Source organism: Micromys minutus (assembly GCF_963924665.1).
Source record: "Micromys minutus genome assembly, chromosome: 3".
In the NCBI taxonomy this organism is placed as follows: domain Eukaryota; kingdom Metazoa; phylum Chordata; class Mammalia; order Rodentia; family Muridae; genus Micromys; species Micromys minutus.
Window position 1 is genome coordinate 56,251,589 of NC_137972.1, and position 23,277 is coordinate 56,274,865.

At 50.6% G+C, this 23,277-nt stretch overlaps 1 protein-coding gene across 3 annotated transcripts in view; it reads right to left on the reverse strand.

Annotated features, from left to right (window-relative positions):
* Nucleotides 1-992: 992 nt before the first annotated feature.
* Nucleotides 993-23,277, reverse strand: part of MGLL (monoglyceride lipase) — a 96,178-nt gene continuing 73,893 nt past the window's right edge. For 2 of the 3 annotated variants that reach the window (XM_080914229.1, XM_080914228.1), the window contains exons 4-8: nt 21,486-21,622; nt 20,682-20,792; nt 11,056-11,145; nt 5,819-6,034; nt 993-3,688 (exon numbers count right to left, since the gene is read on the reverse strand). In XM_080914229.1, coding sequence (XP_080770355.1) covers nt 3,563-3,688; nt 5,819-6,034; nt 11,056-11,145; nt 20,682-20,792; nt 21,486-21,622 — 680 coding nt within the window. In that variant the 3' untranslated portion in view covers nt 993-3,562. Of the gene's footprint in view, nt 3,689-5,818; nt 6,035-11,055; nt 11,146-15,720; nt 15,805-20,681; nt 20,793-21,485; nt 21,623-23,277 lie in introns of all 3 variants that reach the window. The other variant, XM_080914230.1, reaches the window with a different exon arrangement.

Consider the following 23,277-nt stretch of genomic DNA (forward strand, 5'->3'; position numbering starts at 1 on the left):
GGGAGTCCCGAGGGGCCTTTGCATAGGAGAGACTTTACTTCTGACTTGGCAGGGACTCCTCAGGGAGTTGGTGTTCCCTAGCTCTGATTTTGTCAGGAAGGCATATGATGCATTCATGTTTCTGTCCCGGCTCCAGAAGATCACTTTCCTCCTTTTGGTGTTAGTGACTCTTTAACCAGATACATATTGTGATGGTATGTATATGCTAGGCCCAGGGAGTAGCACTATTAGAAGGTGTGGCCCTATAGGTGTGTCACTGTGGGTATGGGCTTTCATACTCTAGTCCTAGCTGCCTGGGAGTCAGTATTCAGCTAGCAGCCTTTAGATGAAGATGTAAAACTCACAGCTCCTCCTGTACCATGTCTGCCAGGATGCTGTCATGTTCCTGCCTTGAAGATAATGGACTGAACCTCTGAACCTGTAAGCCAGTCCCAAATAAATGTTGTCCTTCTAAGAGTTGCCTTTGGTTATGGTGTCTGTTCACAGCAGTAATACCTTAACTAAGACACATGCATCTCTAAATGAAGTCAGACATGAAGGCCACCAGTCCAGGTCATAGTAAAAGTCATAATAAAGGCATTTGGTTATAGTAAAGGCAGGCCAGTCTGATTCTGGTGACACTCTGAAGGCAGAACTGTTAGGTCAAGAGATTGTGGGGAGCAAGGGGAGGTGCCCAGGATGCCAGCAAGAGGTGCTCTGGATCACCCACAGCCAGGGGCCAGACATGGATAAAGATGGGGTGTGGCCACGCTGTTAAGGCTGCCTGAGCACTGGGGGATGGGGGTAGGGTGTCTGTGCTCTTGCATGGCTTCCCCAAGAATGGATGGGAGAAGAGAAAATCCATGCATCCAATTGGTAATTGACCACGGAAGGGCTGCTGAGCCCTCGACAGGTGACTGGCACATGGCTGCACTGCTTCAAGCACAGCTTGCAGTTCTCTTAGCAAGAGGGCTGACACAGGGGACAAGAGGCCGGGCACACAGACAAAAGGCTCTCCAAAAGCACGTGGTTTATTATGGTGAGCTGTAGTGCACATCAGTTTCCTTAGTAATTCTAAGCCGATACAGGTTCCTTACTAGGAGTATACATGGGGAGTGACAAGGTGCGCAGTGACAGTGACAAACCAGTGAGCCACTGTGATCCTTAGAAAGTTACATTAGCAATCAGGAAAGGGATTGTGAGGTGGCCCAGAGGCAGGATGTGAGCAGAGCACCCCCAACTGCTCTCATGGTGGTCCGCAGGACACCCAGAAGCTGAGGGGGGCCTTGGTGGAGGGAGGCTGTTTCCCTATCTCTAAGGAACTGGGGTTTAGTGGTTGAGACATTCCACTCACTACCTGCAGGTGGCACCTTTTCCTAAAGAGCTTTTCAGGCACTAAGTCCATGGTTGCTGGAGAAAGTGCTCTGTTACTGGGTTCTGGCTCCCCTCCTTCACCCGGGGAGGACCGTCCACAGTCCCTTGCTGGCTTCCACCTTCTTCAGGCCAAGCCTGTGTATCCTAGCATTTTTCCCACACTCCAATTCCTCTGCATCCTGGTGATGGGGGTGATTGTGAAGCTTGTCAGGTTTCCTCCAGTGCCGAGGGCAGAGTCTGTACAAGGCTGGCCTAGCTCTCTACAGACGGAGGAGCCCTGGGCTGGTCCTGATTTTGTCACGCAGGGACTTGACTCTTACACGTTTCACAAGACAGTCTCAATTTCAGATAACCCCACCTCTGATTTTTAGTGTTAGTGATTCTTTAATCAGATACAAATGCATCTAAACGATATCATGCATGAAAGCCGCCAACCCGGGTGCTGGCATTTGGTTTTGGAAAAGTGTCATTGTCAGCATGTGCTTCTGGGATAAGCCTTGGGAGGCTCCTGGTGAGAGTCACAGGTCTGAGCACAGTAGTCTGGAATGGGTTCCTTTGTTTTACCTTAATGGAGAACAGAAATACCCCATGCCTGTCTGCTGCTGTCCAGAGTTCCCTGAGCAGGAGGGAGCGCTGACTGCCTCTCTTGGCACATGCCTTCTGTCTTTATTTTCTAAACAGAAGGAGGGCTAAGATGGGGCTCTGGAAAGCTCCTGGCCCCTTCCTTCCCTCAATGCAGTGCTTGGTCGCTGCTGAGGGGCACAGGGACCTCATGACCTATACAGTAGTAGGTGGTCAGCCTCTGACTGCTATGCATGGTCAGGGCCACCAGAGGGGGCAGAGGGCCCGCCCGAGGACCTAGAATAAACTCCATAAAGGACACCTGAATTCCACCTTCCTGGAGGCCCACCTACCCCTTCCAGCAGCCAGGCAGTTCTCCTTGGCAGTGGTGCCCCTTCCCAGGGTTCTATGTGCATTAACATGACTCCTGAGGTAACAGCAAGGCCCTTTGTAAAGATGAAAGTGCTCCAAGAGAGCAGTGAGCCCCAGTTATTGCTGGCGCTAAGTGAGGCTTGGCGTAGGACTTTGGGCGGGCACCTGAGAGGACAGGGGGCTTAGACTTCACTGCTTCAGAGTAGCCTCCATGAGGCCTGGCTGGGCCGTCCTGCTGCAGTCTGGAATGGGGTGCAGACAGCTGTGGTCCTTGTCTGCAGGTAGTCATTGAGTGCTCTATGGTGCCCTGGGCAGGCAGCCAGCACCATTGCTCCATGGGAGTCTCTCCTGCCACCAGAGGGAGCTGGGCTACTGGCAAGCAACTCCTAGTGGCTCTGGACAGAGGGAATGTCCAGGGCCACAGTCTTCTCTCCAGGAAGAGCCAGCTAGTCCTCAATTAGGGGGCTGGGTCCTTGGCAGACTGGTCCGGTGTGTAGGTACCAGTTCCTCTAAAGCTGCCCAGGCTTCACCCACCCACCCACCCATATAATCTTTAATTTAGAATATACCATATATATATATATATATATTAAACAATTATCTTCAAAGCCATCTTCCTCAGCATGGAGTACTTAGTGACCTGAGAAAAGGTGCCTCTCGAGAGACATACAACATGCTGTGGGTAACCAAACTCCCAGCAGGGTGGGAGGGGGATGTTTTATGGGGGAGAAGAGCTATTCAGGGCTACCTTCCCTTCCCCCAGCCTGGCTTCCATCTCAAAAGTCACTGACCAGGTCATAGGGTCATTGCCCCTTTTGAGGAAGTGCCTTGGAGGGGCACAAGAGCCTGCTAAGGAGCTAGCTCTGGGGATACCTCGTCATGTGCCAGAGGACAGCCAGTCAGAGAGAACTTGGGACAGGAGGAAAGAGACCTCTAATTATTGCAGGCTGGGATATGAGACTGTCAGAGAGTCCCTGAACCCCACAGGAGCTGGGAGAGGTGGGCAGATGCTGCATCTTTTTTAATTCAAAGGATATTTCCACAGTCCCTGTGTGGAAAATATACTCCCTCTTTCATAAAGTGCCCACCCCTTAACGTAGTAGATCGGTGGCCAGTAGCCACCTATATGACAAATTATCTTTTTTTTCCCCCCAAAGTAGATTGCACTAGGGTACCATGGTTTCCTCCAATTTGTGATTTGTTTTCTGAGCCAGCCAGCACTGCCCTTCCTCTGCTGCCTCCCCCAGACCGTGAGCTGGTTGCCTGGTCAGCACATTCAGGGTGGACACCCTGCTCGGGCCACTCCTATCCTGTGAGATACCCATGTGTTTATTTCATGGAGGACGGAGTTGGTCACTTCCGGAAGCTCCTTGTGGAGGACATGATAGGCACCTTCATACATCTGCAGGCGGGAGAGACAGAGTTAGAACCGGTGTGGAGGACAGGCAGGGGACAGGAGAGCACAATGCCACAAGAGCTCACTGGGCAGGCATCCCCAGTGTTTCCCCTACTTCATTTCTAGATGGGATGTCGCCTTGTAGCTTAGGCTCCCTGGCAGCTGAGAACCAGGTGTGTATCTCTGCTCCAGTCAGCACCTTCTAATCATGAGTTACAAGTTTGTAACAGTTGGGCATTCCCTGTTGTTCCCAGGGCTCTCCAGCTGGTGCAGCTTGGATCCTCAGATCCCGCTGAGAAGCTCCTTGGTCCATCTTCACACCACCACCTTCCTTCCAACACTCTCCCCCAGTCCCCCACTCTTCCCCCCACCCCGGCTCACCCATAGCACTGCAAGGTCTCCAGGGGTCTCATTTGCCACACCCAGAGACACTTGACGGTTGTCCAGAGACAGACCAGTGGCCCTCAAACACGCCGTGGCTCTGTCCTGTCCTGGTTATCTTCCTCCCTTGCAGGTCCTAGCAACCACAGTATACTACATGGCTGACCAGAATGCTCTTATAGTCAGCCTTCCTGCAGAACTGAGACCAATTGCCTTAGGAGTTCTCTCTGATGTCTGCTGGGGTCACCCATCTCAGCAGGGCACTGCAGCCCCCTTGCTTTTACAGGCCCAAAGCCCAGGCTCAGCTTTCTTCAGTGCTGTGTAGAACAATCAACAGGTCCATCGCCCCTGGCTGCTTACTCCTCTGTGCCCAACATGTCTCTTTCATTGGAAGTATTTGACGAGGCTCAGAACATCCAGACATAGCCACTTTACAGCATCTGCACCCAACCTACCCCTCCTCCTGTCTGCTCCTCCTCCCAGCTTTGGGAACTGTCATTTGACTGTTCACAGCGTAGGTTCAGGGATTCAGTTCACACATACCCATTAAGACCAGGGCACTCTCCGCTGTATGAACCTGGCTCATTTTGCTTTTCAACACATTCATCCTCCTTCAGAAGCTTCCACATGGTGGAGTATTTACTCATGGGGGGGTGGGGGGGTTTGCGTTCCAATGGGCACAGGTGTCTCCCATCTGAAGGCAATGTGCTTGCTTCCTCATACAGGCTCTGAGCAGTGTTTCTCATGATCTCTCTACCACCCCCCCCCCGCCCCCACCAGCCTTTTTCTCACCTCTGCTATCTGTCTTGAGACCAAAGGCCTCCCACTCGCCCTTCCCTTGATCTGGAATGTTCTACCATGGCTACTCTTCCAGACAGTTATTGCCTGTCAGTTCACGGGAGGGAAGTAACCTCGAACCCCTCTGTCCTGCAGCCCCTGAGCCCTATCCACAGACGTTCTGAACACCCATTTTCTCTTTGATTACCCACCGGGATGCAGGCTGCAGGGGGAAGGAGAGCCTTTGTCAGACTTTCCTCCGGGAACTCCCCCCACCCAAAGTCAGGCCCAAATAAACAGGACTTTCAGAAGTGATGGATATCTGCTGAATGAGGTCAAGCCCCACCCCCGAGCCCCACCCCCGAGCCCCACTCTTAACAATTTGCAAAGATATGAGTCTCTGCCAGGGTGGTGCAGGGTTTGGAGAAACTGTGGACTTAAGTCCAAGGACTTCAGTTCAAACTCTGACTCTACCATTTTTGAAGAGTCCCCTAGCTGTCTTTATAACACAGTGAGGGTGCACACACTTGTCCAGGTTAGAAGCTTCGTTGGGGGGGTTACATATTATCTAACTGGTGCCCAGCGGGGTCCTCTTCAATTGGGGTGTTCAGTGGGACAAATGACATATACATCTATCTGGACCCAAACAGCAGCTGTCTTGAAAACCACTGGGTGATACTCTGACTGTCCCTTGTACCAAACGTCACACCAACAAGTTGTAGCCTGCCTTCAGTGGCCACAACCAAAGGGTCAACCCCAGCAGATGCCCTTGCAGTCCAGACTCATCCAAGTGCCCCAGAACCAGCGCTATGGGTTTTTTTCCTGCCCATACTATCAGGCTATTCTCCTCCTCGGTTGAAGTTTATTCTGGTGAGGTAACTGTCATCAAGTTCATTTGCCTCTAACCCCTCAACAATCCTTCCCAGCCAGGTTGGTCTGACACCCCACAACCACACAACATGGCTTCCTGTCCCTCACCTTGAGTGTTTTGTCCTGACTCCGGGATGATTCCATGAGCAGGTAGGCACCTTTGCTGTCGCAAAGACGGTCAGCAGAACCCTGCAGCAGCAGGAATGGTAGTGTCAGCCTGGGCATTGCTCGCTCCACCCTCGAGACGGCGTTCAGCAGCTGTATGCCAAAGCACACCTTCAACCCTGCGCGGCAGACGAGTGGGTCGGAGTTGTACAGGTCAACCTGAGAGGAGGAGATTCTGTTAGCTCGTGGGCTCCTAAGAGGGTGGGCTTCTGCCTGTCTGCCAGTTGTAGAGACTGGCAATGTGTTCAGTCCCTGGAGAACAAGGGTCTGACTGAACTGTGCTCTGCACGTTTGCACTAAGACCTGAGCTTGTCTGACACAGCTCAGACCCTGAGGAGCAGGTCCAGGACCCCCAAGCTTGAGGTGCTTGGGTACCTGATGTAACTTGGTATGTTGGTTGAGTAGAAGCCCCCCCCCCCCCCCCATACACCCTTCCCTGTGCTTCAGTCATTCCTAGATGCTTGCCAGACATAGGCCCAGGTCTGTGCAATAGAAATGCTTGGCCTTGAAGAACAGCTAAGAAACGTCTGTTTGGATTCTCCCATGTGGAGTCCACGCTTGTGGGGAGCTAGCTCTCTACATCAAGGCCTGTAGGAAATTTCTAATACTGAGCTGGATTTTACACATACAAATAGCAAAGAGTCATGCGTGGTGGCACATGTGTATAACCTGTGGGAGGTCAAAGCAGGGGGAGCTGGAGTTCAAGGTCATACTGACCTTGTTTCGAAATTATTATCTAAAACAAGACAAAAATACAGGAACACCATGTTACCCCCTTGGGTTATTTGGTTCCAGAGCAGCTCTGAGGATGTTGAGGTGTTACAGTCAGTTTCTTTCTCCTCCTCCTCCCATCCCCAACTCTGTCTGTCTATGTGGGGTGATGGGGTGATAGACATGCAGAGAGAAGCCTGGGAAGCACAGGCCAGAGCAGGATGCCCTCCTCCTTCACAGTTCTCTTAGGCTCCCAAGAGTAGGTGTGAAGCTATGGTACCCTTGGCTTTCTTGCAGATAGACTCTGAGCAGGTTTGGGACAACCAGATGGTGAGACCAAGGTGAGGGAGACCGAGGGCTCCTGGGATTGATACAGCAGAGGTCTCTGAGCCTGGACTTATGTCCACTCACTTCTGCTATCCCCCTCCCCCACAGGCCTGACCAGAGGGACAGGCTGTCCTGCAGTCACCCTGACATCCTGGATTCTTTCCCATGTTATGCAGGGACTGAGTCCAGTCAAGCTGACCATTTGTGATGAGCTGCATGGGACAGATTAGACACTTCTTGCAGATGAACTGGCGAGAGCCCCACAGAGCCAGGCCATCTGTTTGGCAGGGTAAGAGAGGACTGACAGAGCAGTGCAGGGGCAGTGTGGGGAGAGCTGGCCATGGACCCTGACCACCATAGTTTTTTTTTCAGGGTCTCCAGGAAGCCCTACTTGGAGGAGAGTTATGGGACCATTGGGAGAGCCCTAGGCTTGGGGTTGGTCAAGTCTCAATGGCAATAATAAGAGTGACAGCAACAGTTGTGACACCCATCAGAAACACACCACGTGCATAACCTGCTGCTAGAGGTACCATTCAGGTCCCCATTGTGTAGCAGAATGACAGCTGCCATCTGTACTCCTGCTACTGATGCATTGCCCCACATGGAAACAAGGTTCCTACAACCACGATACAGGAGAGAAACTGAGGCACTAAGAAGTGGCATTAGAACCTCAAGTCCTCTTTCCCCTCAGTAAAGCCCTTGGTATTAGGCAAGGTACAGAACCTTCCACCAGATAAAGAGTACCCATTTTAGCTTCTCTTTTAACTAGGTGTGGTCATGTGACCAAACCCTGGCCAATAAGAAGCCGGTAAAGGAGCTTCGGGTCAAGGAGTGTGAGGAACGAAGACAAGGCTCCTTGCCCAGGATGCTCAGGAGTGCTCAGCAATAGGAATGGCGCCTTGACTCTGAGAAGGCATGGGGTAGGGGAGGAGACCAGCTCCTGCCTACCATACTGCTGCCTATGGATTTGTTCACACAGCATCTGTGCTAGTCCTCCTCCAGGCTCTGGGGATGATAGCCTTCTGGGCTTCAGCCCACCTGCTATACTAAGTCTGCTATCCATAGCCTTCCAGAGGCTTCATTCTGCTCCCCTAAAATGTTCCAGTATGCTAGGTCCAGGAGGAGTCTACTCCAGGGGTTAAATGCTGTGTGGCCCCAGACACTTCCTGCTCTTGGCTTTGTTTCTATTTCCTGGTTACACAGACAGTGCTTACACAAGGGTACTTTCTGGGGGAAGGAGCCCCATCATCAAGGAAAGGCAGATCACAGACAGAACTATGGACAGGACAGGAGGGAGGAGGTACAGAGGAAATGATGTCAGAGAGGGACCAGGAGACGTGTGCCATGTGGGACATTGAGGGGAGGCCTTGAATCCTTTGGTCTGCTCACTGCAGGCTTTTCTCAATCTTTGTGGAAGTCAGGGCTGCAGGCATGTCTAGAAAGAGCTGCACTGAGTCACCATGGCTAGCATTTTGGAAGTATTTCTGGTTGTCAGGGTTAACGATGGGATTGAGCATGGGAGGGAGTAACTGTAGCCATACAGGGTCAATACCTGGCTGCATACCTTCCCCCCCCTGTGAGAAGTGGGATATAAGCACACGAAATGCCCCTCCCCCTCTCTTGACAGCTACGGTTTTTTTTTTTTTTTTTTTTTTTTTTTTTTTTTTTTGATTCCTAATGTGTTAACTGTCAGGTGCCTTTGGCCCAGAGATGAACCTGGGCTCAGATCCTGACTTTACTAACTGTACTGCTGGGTGAGTGGTTTGCTTTCTTTTGACCCAAGCTTCCAGAACTTCAAGTAAGAACTGACTCATAGTTACAGGGAGACAGAAGGAACTATGGTGTCCCAGAAGGTTTGGAAATAAGATCACAGCTTCAGAAAGCTCCGCAGAGAACAAGACTCAGGGGTGGCCATTATAAAATTGGCAGGCGGTAGGAAGGTAGGAGGACTGTACCACAGCAAACCCAAGCAAGTGTCTGTTGTCATTTAAACAGGGAGCCGCCTGCTTCCCCAGACCCCGCTTCCCTTCTGACCTTCACTGTGCTATTCCCTGGCTGCAAAGTCCTTCGCTTTAGTCCTCCACTGTCCTGCGTTGGACAGTTAGGGGAGCGTTGCTGCTTGGTCTCTTAAGGCCTTTTTTTTATTAAAGGCTCCATGGGAAATGTGTCATCTAAAGATGAGCCTAGAGACTCCCGCTGTGTGACGCCAGGTGGTGCCTCTTCTCGCCATCTCCCTGGGGTGGGTGGCGTGGCTATTTTTAATGTTCAGCACAGGTTCAAAGGCAGCAGGGAGGCAGAGCCTCTACTGAAGGGTGGGGGTGGCTCTAGCACCCACCTGGAGCCTGAGGTCTCCATGCCGCCCAGCACCTCCAGCTCTATGTCCTCAGAAAGGGACATCTTAGTCTCTCCAGGTGCCCAAAGGACACAGGTGGCAGTGGGTGCTGTGGGGACCTCCAGTCTGCAGAATACCTTTTAAGTGATTTGCTTTTGCTGTTTTTCAAAAGAGGGGCTGGAATAATTCTGCTTTCCTTCCCTTCTCTTTTGCCTTTTGTGTAGGAAGGTAGACAACCTGGCTGTTTGGTATAGATTTTGAAGGCTTTGACCTTTCTGGGTCTTTGTTCAAACTTTCAGAGAGACTAAGAGCCACATAAGACTCTTCCCACATCCCCACACTCCCCAGAACCCCTCAGCAGTCCAAACTTGAGAATCACTACAGGTTTCAGAATAAAGCTGTACTAAGTTTTAGGAAGATGGACAGCTCCCTGGCTCCCCAGGTTTCCTGGAGGTCTGTTCACCTCCCATTTACTCCCCCACTCCATTTTTTCCCCCTTGAGCTGGGATAGAACTAGGGTTTCTTGCAGGCAGATGAACTCTCCAAACCAAGCTACTCCTCAGCTTCTTACCTGTCTCTTACACAGCTGGCCTACAGGCCAACATGTGCCCGTGGGAGGAACCTGACAGGAGGCTAGAGTCTGACTGTCAGGAAAGCAGGCTAGACCACTGGGTTGTCAGAGTCCCACCTGAAGGCAGGCAAACAGGGCCTTTGGGCAGCCTGTGATTCACTGTTTTCAAGCTTCCAAGGCCAGAAAGGAAACCAAGACAGAAGAGTAGCAAACCAATTTGAGTAACTGTAAGGATAATTCTGGTATCTTCCACATGTCCAAGGTTGTTCCTTCAAGGCCTCTGGGTTTCAGGCTCACCCACCAGTGGGAACTACCAGCAGGTTTTCAGACTAGTCAAGCAGTGGGAACCTTAGGCAGGTCTTCTCACTCAGGTATCATTTGTGTATCTATAACAGAGGTCTGTCTTTCCTGCCACCATAATCCAGGCACCTGCCTTCCCTTTCCTCAGCCCAGAGTCTAAATGGGGCTAGCTAGCCCTACCCACTTTTTGGATAGATCCTCCAGGCTTTTTACACCTGACAATCACTGTCAGCCTGGGCCATCTAAGGCAGTGGCACTGGCTTTGCTTTGCCCCTTGAGCTGGGTAATGCAGCTTCTGGCTTCTCAGGTAATGAGGATCCTGGCTTCTCTGCCAAGACAGCCAAGCAGAGATACTGATTGGGGAAAGACAAAGGGCAGGTTCTTTCAGAGATTTTTGATTCATGATCCAATTGTGCTTAAACCTTTAGTTCCTGTTACTAATAAATGCCTTGTGCTCAAATCCCTTAATTTATTTATTTTTTATTCTTATGTGTACATCGTGTGTGTGTGGGTGCAAGTAGAGGCCAGACAGGGTATCCGATTCCCTAGAGTTGGGATTATAGATAGTTGTGAGCCACCAATGTGGAGTCTTGGAACCTAACTGGGGTCTTCTACAAGAGCAGAAGCTCTGGCCATTCCTGGGCTATCCTTTGGCAATCTCTTTGATTTGGGTTCCTGTCACTTGCAATCAAGAGAGACTTGACTAAACACACGGCCTGCCCTCCATCATGCTCTTGGTTGTCTGGAGTGGGGCTCAGATTCTAGACGTTCCCCTAACCTCTAAAGCAAGGACAGAACTTTCCCCTCCCCTGTATCCCCATCACCTGGCCACTTGGAGAAAGGGCAGAGCAGAGTTGAGAAAGAGAGAGCTAAGGTCTCACTGGGCCCCGCCTTCACCTGCTTGCTGTCCCCAAAGCCCACAAGCCCACCCACACTCACCTCCGACTTGTTCCGAGAAAGCACACTCGAGTCGATGCGCCCCAAGGTCATGTTTGGCAGGACAAAATTGAGCAGTTTGGCAGCAAGGACCTGGGCAGAGAGGCAAAGTGAGAGACATGAGTGCACGTCATCCATGCTGGAGGGCTCGAGTACCAGCCAATACCCAAGCTGAGCACAGGGATGCTGCTGGATGCAGGGCATGGCCATAGGGCTGTTCGCTTGATGGTGTGACCTGGATTCTGCGCAGATACAACCACACATCAGACGTAATTGTGAATTACTTTTGAGAGCCACTGATGAGGACACGCCCCTTCCCCAAGTCACTCTAAGATGGCACAGCAGAATCAGAATCACTGGATCAGCTGCCAGAGAGCAAGGAAATAGCGCAGCCTGGATCAGAGAGAATCACTTGCATGATGAGTTCTGCCACATAGGTAAGAAACCGTCACCAGCCTGAACAGGAAGTGCTGCGCTGGAGGGAAGGAGCCTGTGCCAGATTTCTAGCTCTGTGAGCCAGGAACACAGGCCGGGACCTCATAGGGAGCTCTGTTAGCACAGCTGCCAATGGGGGCCTATCATCCCCCCAAACAGACCACAGGGAAGGCTAGTTACACTGTGTGAAAAAGCCTGGCATACTGTACGTGCCTACTGAATGTGAGTCTGACTTGGGTCTCAGCCCAGCCCCCCATGTGGATCTCAGATATTCCCAGGAAGGCAGAAGACCCAATCTCACACGTCCGCCTTCTGAGAGAGGCTGTTTAATTTCACGTCTGCAGTGAGTGCAGACACTTGGGGCGAAAGAAGCTATTTCAAAAGTGAGCTGTGAAATGCTGGAATTAGACATGGAAGCTGGCGAGGGGTGAGTTCTTAGGAAGTATGGAGGGCACTTGGCACAAACATGGGTCCCTTGATGGGGGGTAAATTGCTTATGGCACAGGGTCCTCTGTGCTGAGTGGGTCTCTGTGCCAGCTGGGCCTGTGTGCTGGGTGGCCCTGCCTCTTGGTGTTTACTAGATTCCGTGAGTAGGGCTTAACTTTCATCTAGCATTTGCAAACACTTTCATTGGGACCTTAGGACACTGGGACAATGGAAACTTGGCCTCCCTATGGTCAGTAGGGTAAAGACACACCTGCCCCCTTTTTGTCATGTGTCTGTCCCTTCCTAGGCTGGTCTCTCCCTATGTTAGTACCCGAGAGACAGCAGTCACTGTCATTCTCAGCCAGGCCTCTCCCGGGGATCCTGTAGTCAACCTGCCTCCTCTGTCTCCATAGTCAGCTACCAAGGACCAGGCAGAGTAAGGTGGGCATTTCCCCTAAAGGAAATTGTGTTGGAAGGTACTGTGAGCACCATATTGTCATTTTGCTTGTCTCCAGAGGGCACAGTCAACAACTCCTACTTCTGAGAACATCTTAGTCTATTGCACTCTGGTTGTATCTTGGCATCTAGGCAAAGAAAGCTCACTGGTGTTGGCTGCTGCTGCTGTTGCTACTGCACTAGAGTGCCAGAGCCCTGGGCCCCAGTGCTGGACAGTCCATCTAAGAGGATTCCATTTGATCACCCTGGGTGGGTGCCAACAGCTTGTGAAGTCACCTGGGTTGTATGAGTTTTGTGTGTGTGTGTGTGTGTGTGTGTGTGTGTGTGTGTGCGCGCGCGCGTGCGCGTCTGTGTCTGTGTGTAAGAGCTGGGTTTTATACAGCAGTTCAGCATACATGCAGAGGGAATGGCTTGAGATCTGGGCGTGCTGACAAATACTTGGAAGAAGAATCTGTAAAAACCAAGAAGTCGGGGAGGCTTCTTGGGAGCCCAAGTTCTGGAGTTGGGAGCTTGTGCTTTCAAAGGTTACAAAATGTAAAGATGAAGTAAAAACAGCTATCTAAGCGCAAGGAAGCTTGGTATGCAGCCCTGTGGCCGTCACTCAAACTACAGCAATGGGGTTGTCCAGGGCCATGGTCTCCTTGAACACTATGGGGAAATCTCACATTAACATGAAGTTTTATGGAACTGAGTTCTAGAGACTCCACTGATTTCTACAGTTTCTGCCCCAGCTCCCTGGCTCCATATAAGGGTTGAGAGTTGGCCCACTCTATCCCTAATGATCTCAGAGGCTGCAGCAAGGTCCCAGGCAACACGACAGGCATGTTTATGTCACTGTCCTAGGCACTGTCCCCTTCTGCAAGATCCAGTTGACTTTCTCGGGAACAGCTGGCTACCACTGCAAAACTCTTCCTGCAAAATGGATCTATCAGCTGATAGTGTGACCGTCTGCTGGGTCACCATAGGGAGCACTTGTGGACGCCGTGGTTGACTGTTTATGGTACAGATTAGTGCTCTTAGCCACATTCATGGGGAGCATGTGAGAAAGAATCGGCAAGGAGGGACATCAAAGCAGGGGACACGGACTTCCTCAGCACTGGCCCCGCAATAGACGAAGTCAAACAGGTTCACCACCAGATCTCTCTCGTGCCCCATGTCACCCTATTCCATGTGGCCCTGACACAGAGCTATGGCACAATTCAGGATTACTAATTGCACAGAGGCACGTCAACCTGCTACTGGCCCATGCCAAGCCAAAGCACTGACGTCCCGAGGTGCTGAGGCCTCCGTTCCTCGTAGGATCTTGAGTACACACTGGGGTTCAGGATGCAAACAGGACTGGGATGTCTGGAGGCAGTTCCAGTTCCACAGAGGCCTGTGGAGGAGGGGCTGTGGTGCCAGAACATCTGCCCACAGGGGAGTACGGTGAAGACAACTCTGTTCTCTTGCCGGTCAGCAGTCTTGGACCTTCGTTAAGAAAGAATTCTTGGTAAGCTAAAGGAAGCTTTCAAGGAAAACTGGGGGTTGAGGGAGAGGTCACAGTCTTGGACCTTCGTTAAGGAAGAACTCTTGGTAAGCTGAAGGAAGCTTTCAAGGAAAACTGGGGGTTGAGAGAGAGGTCACTACTCCCTGAGATGTGTTGCTTTACAAAACAAGCTGTTCCTTCACAGAGATGAACAATGGACTATGGCCTCAACCTCCCTTCCCAATATAGAGGCTATGTCCTGGCAGCCACTTTCTATCCCCAGCAGCCTAAAGCCCAGTGGGAAGTGTGGTGGGAACACACAGGGCCTTAGCTCTGATGGGGGAGGTGATGGCCATAGGGGCCACACTTAAACACAGTCGCTCCTGCTCCCTGGAGTTATTGTGCTAGCCCTCAGGAAGGGGGTGGCGGCATACTGCTAAGCACTAGCTCCTAACAATGAGTGTCCAGCGCTGACTGTTTAGATGAAGATGCTGGTGTCCTAGCAACAGGACTGGCTGCCCACTCATAGACATGGATGAGGGCCATTGCCTAGAGGGATGCAGCCTTTTGTCAGGGTCTGCCCCACAGGATGCCACCCTGTGGGAAAAAAAAAGGTCTCAGTACATTGGTGGCTGTGGGGGATCTGGGGACAAGCCAACCCTGGAAAGAGCCTGGGGATGCTCAGGGCAGATGCCCCATTCCTGAGCAAACATGGAAGGGAAAACTATTTTTATAGTTTTAAAGGGTTCATATGTGCAGTGATGTGATAGTATTAGCTGTCAATTGGACCAAGTCTAGAATTACCTATGAGATGGGCCCCTGGGGGTGTCTAATAGGGATTGTCTTGGTTGTTATAATTGAAGAGGGAAGACCCACCTACTGTGGGTGGGGCCATTCCCTTTCTTGGATCCTGGACTGAATAAAGTAGAGAAATGGAGCTGGACACCAAGAACACTAGCAAGCAAACATTCACTGGATGCTCTCTGCTTCTTGGCTGCAGATACACTGTAACCAGCTCCCTCAGGCTCCCGCTGTGCTGTTGTGTCTTCTCCCCACGGTGGACTATAACCTGCAACCTACATAACCCCTTTTTCTTATCTTGCTTTTGTTAGGGTTTGTTATCACAGCAACAGGAGAAGAAACCAAGGTGGGTGATGTCTGAGTACCTGACAGGCCACCATCCACAGATACCCAGGCCACTGCAAGAGCTCTGACCTCCCTGGCCCGAGTCATAGACATGGATGAGAGCTATAGCTTCACCGGGGAAGCTCCTCTCTGACCCCAGTGCACAGGCAGAGTGGGAGTCATATTCCAACTCCAGCTGCTGGATGGTCTCAGATGCTCGCCCAGCTATGGCCACCAGCTTCCTAAACCTGCATAGTAAGTTCTAAGTAATATTTCGAAGAGGACCCATTCAAAGGAGAGATCAACTTCAGACAACAGCCTCATAGCTTAAAGAGATATAGGTACTTTAGTAGCTACTTCCGCTATCAAATCAAGGCAGGTAGAAGGCTGTTCCCAAGGCACAGGGCATCAAGCATCTGCAAGAGGCCCTTCCCTACCGTTCTTTTAAGGCTGGATGATTGTATGAGGCAGGGATGGAGTGTGGAGGGAGAATGACCTCTGCAGTGGAAGGACGCTGATTGGATAAAGGGCAAGAGGACTGAGCAGCAGACACGGGCTGAATGATATGGAAGCACAGAGAAACAAGTCACCACAGCAGATCCCACACCTGGAAGAGCCAGGGGCCAAGGTTGCCAGACAGTTCCTAGAAGCAGCTGTGATCATATCCCTAAGCCTTGTCCACAGTAGCAGCCCACAGTGCTACAGTGTGTCAGCACGCACTCCTGATTCTCCCAGGAGATAGAGGGTGGGGTGGTGCTCACCCACAGGTGGAAAGCATATGGGATCCAAGCCATTGACACTTCGGCCGCCTTCTCAAGAGAGGTCTTCGTGATGTTCAAGCTGTCCTGCAGGATGTGGAGACAGTGTGGGCCCAGCTCAGGAAGAGGGAGACTACAAGCTGCCCACCGCTCTCAACAGGCAAGTAAACCCAACTTGGTCACACTGAGTATTAAGTCTGGGCCTGAGTTCTTGAGAAAGACTCTTTACAACAATTTTTATTAGCATATATTTGCATGTGCTCATTATACAAGTGTGTTGGGTTTCACAGACATTTCTTTCAAGTTTACCATGTATTTTGCCTATATTATCCCATTCTTCACGCCTGCTCCCCATTTCCCTTTCTCACTCAGCCTATTCCTTTTCTCAGATGTACTCTTCCTATTTTCACACTGGGTGTCTCTGAATATATAGTGTGCATGGGTGTGTTATATATATATTATATATATAATAAACATAATTATATATATGTTTACGTGAATATGTGTATGTGTGTATATGTGAATCTCTCCCTCTCATGTGTGTCTGTGTGTGTGTGTGTGTGTGTGTGTGTGTGTGTGTATGGTTGTGTATGTGTGAAGCAGATCTCATATATGATAAGAAATGTAGCATTTGTCTTTCTGGGTTTTCTTCATTTCACATAATGATTTCCAGTTCTCTCATTTTCCTACAAGTGACATAGTTTTGTTCTTTGTGGCTGAGTGAGAAAGACTCCATTGTGTGAACACACCATATTTTCTTGATCTAGTCATCTGTTGATGGCAACTTGGCTGGTTCTGGATCATGGCCACCGTGACTCCTACAGTGGTGAACCTGGGTATGCAGATGTGTGGTAAGCTGACTTAGAATCCTTTGGGTAAGTTCCTAGAAGTGGTAATGCCTGAATCACATGGTAACCTGTTTCTTCATTTTTTTTTTTTTTTCTCAAATGGGAGTAATAAAACCTCCCTCAAAGATTCTTGGGTGTTTCCCAAGACTGCCCCTGCAGAACTTGTCCCTTGGTCCTTGCTGGTAAACTGAATGAGAAGCAAACAGCACCCCTAGTGGAGAAGTGTGTGGCTTGCAACTTTTCTGCTGTTCTTTTGAAACAGGAACTCAAGGTAGCCCAGCCTAGCCTTGAACTTACCACCCGATGTGTCCACTTTTAGAGAAATGGGATGGCGGGTATGCACTCCCCTGACTGGGTCTGTAGCTGAAGCTTTTCGACCTGTCATGTAGCCCTAGAAGCACAGTGCTTCCCCTCTGTCTGTTGAGCAAGGCTTCTCTGGTTAGCTCTCTGACGGTGCCCTGAGTCCCTGTCACACTCTGGGCAGTTCTGAATCAACTGCAGTGCCCATCACTGTAAATAGTAGAGACATGCATAAATGCCTTTATTGATCTGAAAGGTCTTAATGGCTCCTCCAATCACTTTTAAGCTTCAGCCAGAAGAACTTGCCATGAGAGATAATTACTGCTCCTTCCCTCTAATGTGGTTCCCGACAGCTGTCTATATTCAAGAGGCCACGGGACGACCACATCTATGCTCTGGAAAGTCCCTCTAGGGTAACTTTGGATGGTTCTGGGTAGGAATGTATTCTGCCCAGTTGTACCTTTCTAGTGGTTCAGAGCATGCTCTGAATGACTCTGGGGCAGAGAGCTTGCTTTTCGAGTTCAGATTCTGGAAATCTGAACCCAAATTCTGAGAAAAGAGGTGTCCACGGAGCTGAAGGAGTCACACATAGCTTATGGTGGCTGACCCACTGACCCGTGCTGAGCCACCCTCATCTGCAGTAACTCCATATCCCTTCCAGCCCACTGGAGTTCACTGACAAACAGGTTTTGGGTGTTCAGATGGGAAATAGGCTCTGGCCACAGGAAGCTTGACATCCATATGCTTTAGGGTGAAAGGGGCTCACTGGCTGAGGCAGTAATCCAAATGACCCTGAGGAAAACAATGGCCTCATTTCCTCGCCTTCTAATTGGGAGTCATTTCCTGTCCTTGCAGGTGGCATGGGAGAACATGGTGGTCTCTGTGGGACAGTTTTCCTGGAGCTAGCCCCTCTCCATACTTTGGCTAAGGGCCCAAAAGAGCTGGGAACTAGGTATCCTGAAGCCCTGCTCAGGACCCCAGGGACCTCATAGGGAGATAGTTCCCACTGAAGAAAACAATCCTGGCAACCCCAGCCCAGCCTCGACTGGAAGTGTTGCCTTCCTTAAGGTTCCCAGAAAAAGAAAGGATTCTGGAAGTCACCAGAATCTGTTCAAGAGGGGCAGTCTGGGCTGTTCAACAACTGAGACTTGTTCTCTGCAATTTTGGTCTCTAAATTTTTGCTGTTGCCATTTCCACCCCATGAAACCGCTTCGTCAGCAGAGAGTGCCGGGCACTGCTGTCTTTGTCCTCGGTCTCTTCCCCAGGCTAAATATATCCCAGCTTGTCTGAACAGAGCCTCAGTGTAAAAATCAGATGGTGCTAAGCTTTTGGTGACTGGGCATCTTCCCATCCCAGGGGTGAAGTGGTCACTTTAACATACCCACATGCACAAGAAGACTGATGTACTACCCAGGGACCAGCTGAGGCTTGGGTATTGGCTGGAGGATGCTGTCTGAGGACACTAGGATTTCTCTTCCAGGGTTGGCTTCCACTGTGTGGGTCCCACATTCATGCATCGGAGGCCAGTGCCCACCACTAATCAGCATGCCAACCCCATTAACTGAGTTCAGGGATCCACGTGGCTCTGGGACCATTCACAGGACACAATGGGGGCAGAGTTCTCCTCCACTCCATCCTTCAACTCAAAGCCTTCACTCCTCAGAGTCCCCTCCTGTGAACCCTGCCTCCACTCCATCTTCCAGAGCACAGGACGGAAAAAGGCAGCAAGCAGCCAGTCCACCTGTGAGGCTCACAGGCAATTAGAAACGAGCTCAAGTTTGCTCTTTCAGGAGTTCTAAGCCAGGGTCTGTGGGAGACGCTGTTTAAAAGTCTGATGGGGGAAAGACCACCAAGATGTTCAACAAAAACGGCAAAGTAAAACCAAACCCCTCAAAGAAGAAGCAGATTAACCAAAGGAACATGAAACATTATCCCCTAACACACGCGGAACAAGTCCCCATCTGCAGAAAGAACAAGCACTGCTTGTGCAGGCAACTGAATCCTGTAAGGTATCTCTGACAGCACGGCTACGGACCGGCTCCCCCAGGCAGGCCGGTCTTCACACCCTCTTCCATCTTTTGACATTTGAACTGTATGAATTCTCCAATATTTAAAATTACACTGGAAAGAAAGATAAAATAAAAGATGTGGTGGTCCTCTCCCAGGGAGCCTGTTTGAAGACCAGGCCACATGTGCAGATCATCCACATGCCCCTGGCAGGTGAACTAAGATGTCACACTTGGTGCCAGTTAAAGACAACACAGGCTGAAGCCTGCAGGCAGACATGGGGTGGGGCTGGCCCTCAGCAAACCAAGGGAAATCTAATTTGTCTTGGTTAATCAGAGGAGACTTATGTTCCTCTAGAGACCTCTGCTCCTGATTTGACAAGGTGATCTATTAGCACCATGCCTGAAAGGTCACTGGCCCAGAAGTGTGGCCACTGCTGGTCCTAGATGGAGCCCCCGGGACTCTAGGAGGAAACCTCGGCAGCCCGCCTCTGGGCCCAGCTGTTATGGTACACTTTATCTAAAAGGCTCTGTGAGTTTTTTTCTAAGGGGAAGACATCCATTTTCTTCTCTATGAGGTGCAGCCCCACTGGGGCTTACATCTACCACTCTAGGGCCAATCCTGGCCAAATTCCCTCTTCCCAAACCTCAGTGTCCCCAACTGCAGCACACCAGTCTTGCCTCTTCCCTAGTCTGGGACTGTGTGGGTGAACATAGCTCCCACTTGGCAACTCCTGACACAGCTGTGGACTCCTTGGTGTACTGGCCACAGGTCTCTAGAATGAAGCCATTAGAGCATGGTAGAGCTGTCCCCCTCTAGGCTGTCTTGCTCGCTCTATCTGTAAGAAAGCCTTGAACTAACAGAATCAGTCACTAGGGCAGATGCAGAAATGGCCACATGCTTTGTACATTTTCATGATGCCAATGTATCAGTGTCTCATGTGCTGCCTGGGGACCACAGACAAATACCAGGTTCCACTGAGTGGGTACCGAGAGACAGGGGGCTAAGAGGCTGTGCCAGTATTTAAATATCCCCTACCCCGTCATCACTTGGCGGTGAAAATATAGGTTGCCCTGGTGCACCTAGACCCAGGATATACCACCTAACATCCTGACAGATGGCTCAGGCCACAGTAACCTCTGCCAGAGGTGGGGCACTCCTTGTGGCACACAAGATTGGTGTCCACTCCCTCTGGTCTTCTCCTGCCTCCTAAAGACAGAACTACACTGAGGACACACCCATAGTATAGTTCCTTAGGATTACTGTCTTTGGCTTCTTTCTTGGGGTGGGGGCAGATACAGTTGTGGGTGCCTCGTTGCCTCGTTCACCTTGTCAGACGGAGTCAAAGCTCTGTCAACAAGAACAGACACTAATCACACAGCACCTTATTACCCACAATGCAAGAGGATGCACCTGACAGTCGAGGCCAGAAGAGCTCACGGATGGAATGGAGCTGCTGGGAACAGGATCCTCAGCTACAGCTCATTCCAAGTTCGCTTTCTACTGAGGTGGGCAAACATTCTGTGTGGGACTTGTCAGCAAGTGTGACTTGGCCAGCTAGAGAGTGCCTGTAACCTTTCCTCCAGCTGACTCTGGCCAGTTCACCATGAACAAACAGGAAGGCTTTTTCCTTTGTGTGTTGGTCAAACAAACACCTGAGTTCACAATTTAGAGCCCTGATGACTGACGTCAAACCTTTACACAAGAGTGTCTAAAGTTCAGGACTGGCAACAGACCCTTTGGCACAGACTCCAGCTGTATCCTGTTTCGGAAGCTTCGTGATCCACACGGACCAAAGCACCCTCCTACCTTCAAAGTTGATGCAGATTCCGGATTGGCGAGAACCAGAGGTGAAATCAGGACCATGCCAGAAAAGTAGGTTGGTCTCTCTGCAGCCACTAGGATGGAGATGGCACCACCCTGCGAGGTAAAATAAAAGATTGGGACCAGTCTCTAACCTGCATGGCCAAGCCCCCTGGCCTGCTGGTCAAGGGCCCAAGAGGGGGCCTGGAGCAGACTCCATCCACTTGCAGACCATGTCCTCTCTCCTTCCTTTTTTCCTTCTCTCTTCACCTCCCTTCCCCCCTCTTCTTTTTTTCTACTCTTTCACTCCTTTATCCCTCTTTTTTCTTCTCTCTCCTCTCCCCTGCCCCCTTTATACATTCTTTTAAGACAGAGTATCATTCTATAGTCCAGGATGACCAGAGATTGAGCAGAGGTCCCCTGCAGAGTAGTCTTGGGTCTAAGCAGTTCTCAGACCTCTGCCAGCTTTTTCTGCTGGAAGGAATGGCCTGGGAGCTGTCAGGAGCGCGGGGGGTGGGGGGGCGGTCATCTGAGATTAAACTTGGTTGGTTCTTGGCATTCAGAGATCTCAAAGGGAAAGGGACTCAAACTGCTTTCAGGACGGTTCAAGAAATTCTGAAAAGATTCCGTCTCTCACGGCCATCCCTCCAGCCCTGAGCTTAAGGACCTAGTTCAGTTTCTGTGGGCTGGGAACACCACAGACAGGGTGTGTGTGTAAAAAGGACATTCTACCAAGGTGGAAGGACAGGAAGTCAGGTGGCCTCCTGGGGACCAGGCTTGCTTTCAACTTTGTTCTGTGGCGCTGCTTACCATGGAGTGGCCCAGGAGGAAGATGGGGACCTCGGGGTAGTCCTTCTGGATGGTGTCCACGTGCTGCAGCACATCTCTGACAAAAACTTGGAAGTCCGAGACCACCATCCTCTCTCCCTCACTCTGACCATGGCCAACTGGAAATGGGAAAAGAGTTTTAGTGCTGCCCCGGAGCTGCAATGTGCGTCACATTTAACCCTGTCCAACCACTCCTGAAGAGCAAACTCTTCAGGCACGGAGAGTTTAACCAACTTGCTTCATGGTGCACAGCATTAGGAGATTACACATCAACTCAAACAAGATGGTTGAGGGTGCCTGACAGGATTTCAACAAAGCAGCAATAAAAATAACCAGGCCCCACTCTGTCTCTCTTGGGTTTGTCAACTGGCCACCTATCTGTGCAGCTCACCTTCCCTTCCTCCTCTGCTTAGGGTCTCTCCACTTTTTCCCTTGGTGAAGGGCATCGGTTGCTATAGAAACGGCTGCTGGCAGCTGTGAGGAAAGTTTGGAAACTGTAAGACAGACCAGCTTCCAGAGAGGGTGCCAGCACAGGAGGCCACGGCTGCACCAGGCTGCCAGTAGCTCTGGCAGTGCTGTTGACAGAGCCTGGGCCACCACTTCAAAGGGACTTTGCAAACAGGAGGCAAGAACCCTCAGTACAAATGGGGAGGGGCTACCAAGCTTAGAACCAACTGGCTGTGTGGACTCAAACTCAGAGCCTGCTGTGCTCAGACGAGTTTGTCAGTGTGGCGTCTACTCTCCCAAACACCTGCTTTTTCTGTCAGTGTGCCTGGGCAGTAGCTTTACTACCTCCAGAGCACAGCTTCTGAGTCTCATGCTTGTCTAGGGATCCCCACTTTTAAGTCTGTTACATCTGTGGTCAATGTGCATCATGGAAACGGTACCACAACAACCATTCCCACCCAGCTCAGTGGTGGATGTTCACAGCGTTCGGAGTCTACCATCTAACCCCAGGCCACTGCCATCTTCCCAGCAGCCTTTGTATGGCCCCCATTGTGCCTTCCTCCCCTCGCCGAATCCCTAGCTCTAAGAGCAGTCCTGTGTTTGCAGATGGGGACCTTGAAAGGTGACCAAGTTAAAAGGGCATGAGTGATGTGCTCATAAAAAGAGGGAATTTAGATGTTGACATACAGAGAGATAGTCCTGTTGAGGGCACAGGGAGATGGTACCTATGAGCTGAGGAGAAAGGCCCCAGGAGAGCCTGCATCTTCACCTTCAACCTCTAGCATGAAAAAAGGAATGCTTGCTATTTTTATCAAAAAACCTTGTTTTTAAAATTATTTTTATTTGATTATTACATATATTTATCAAATATACAAGTTGTTTGATTATTATATTGTGTACTTATCTGTATGCGTGTGGTGGGTGGGGTACACTTGCATGCAGGAGCCCTTGAAATTCAAAAGAGGGCATCAGAGCTCCCTGGAGTTGCAGTTACAGGCCATCAAAAATGGGTGCTGGGAACTAACCCTAGGTCCTCTGTAGGGGCAGCGGTGCCATCAGTCACTGAGCTACCTCTCTGGCCCCCTTACTTCTTATTTTGAGGTAGAGTTTCACTAAATTTCTGGCCTTGAATCCACTCTGTATCCTGAGTTGTCCTGTCTTGACCCCAGAAGCCTCTAGGAATAGAGGCATACACCTCCAAGCCCAGTTTCTGTGCTTGCCTTAGAGAATGCACTTTATCCATTCACACATTTGTTTTGTTTTTTTTGAGACAGGGTTTCTCTGGAATCTTGCTCTGTAGACCAGGCTGTCCTCAAACCGAAGATCT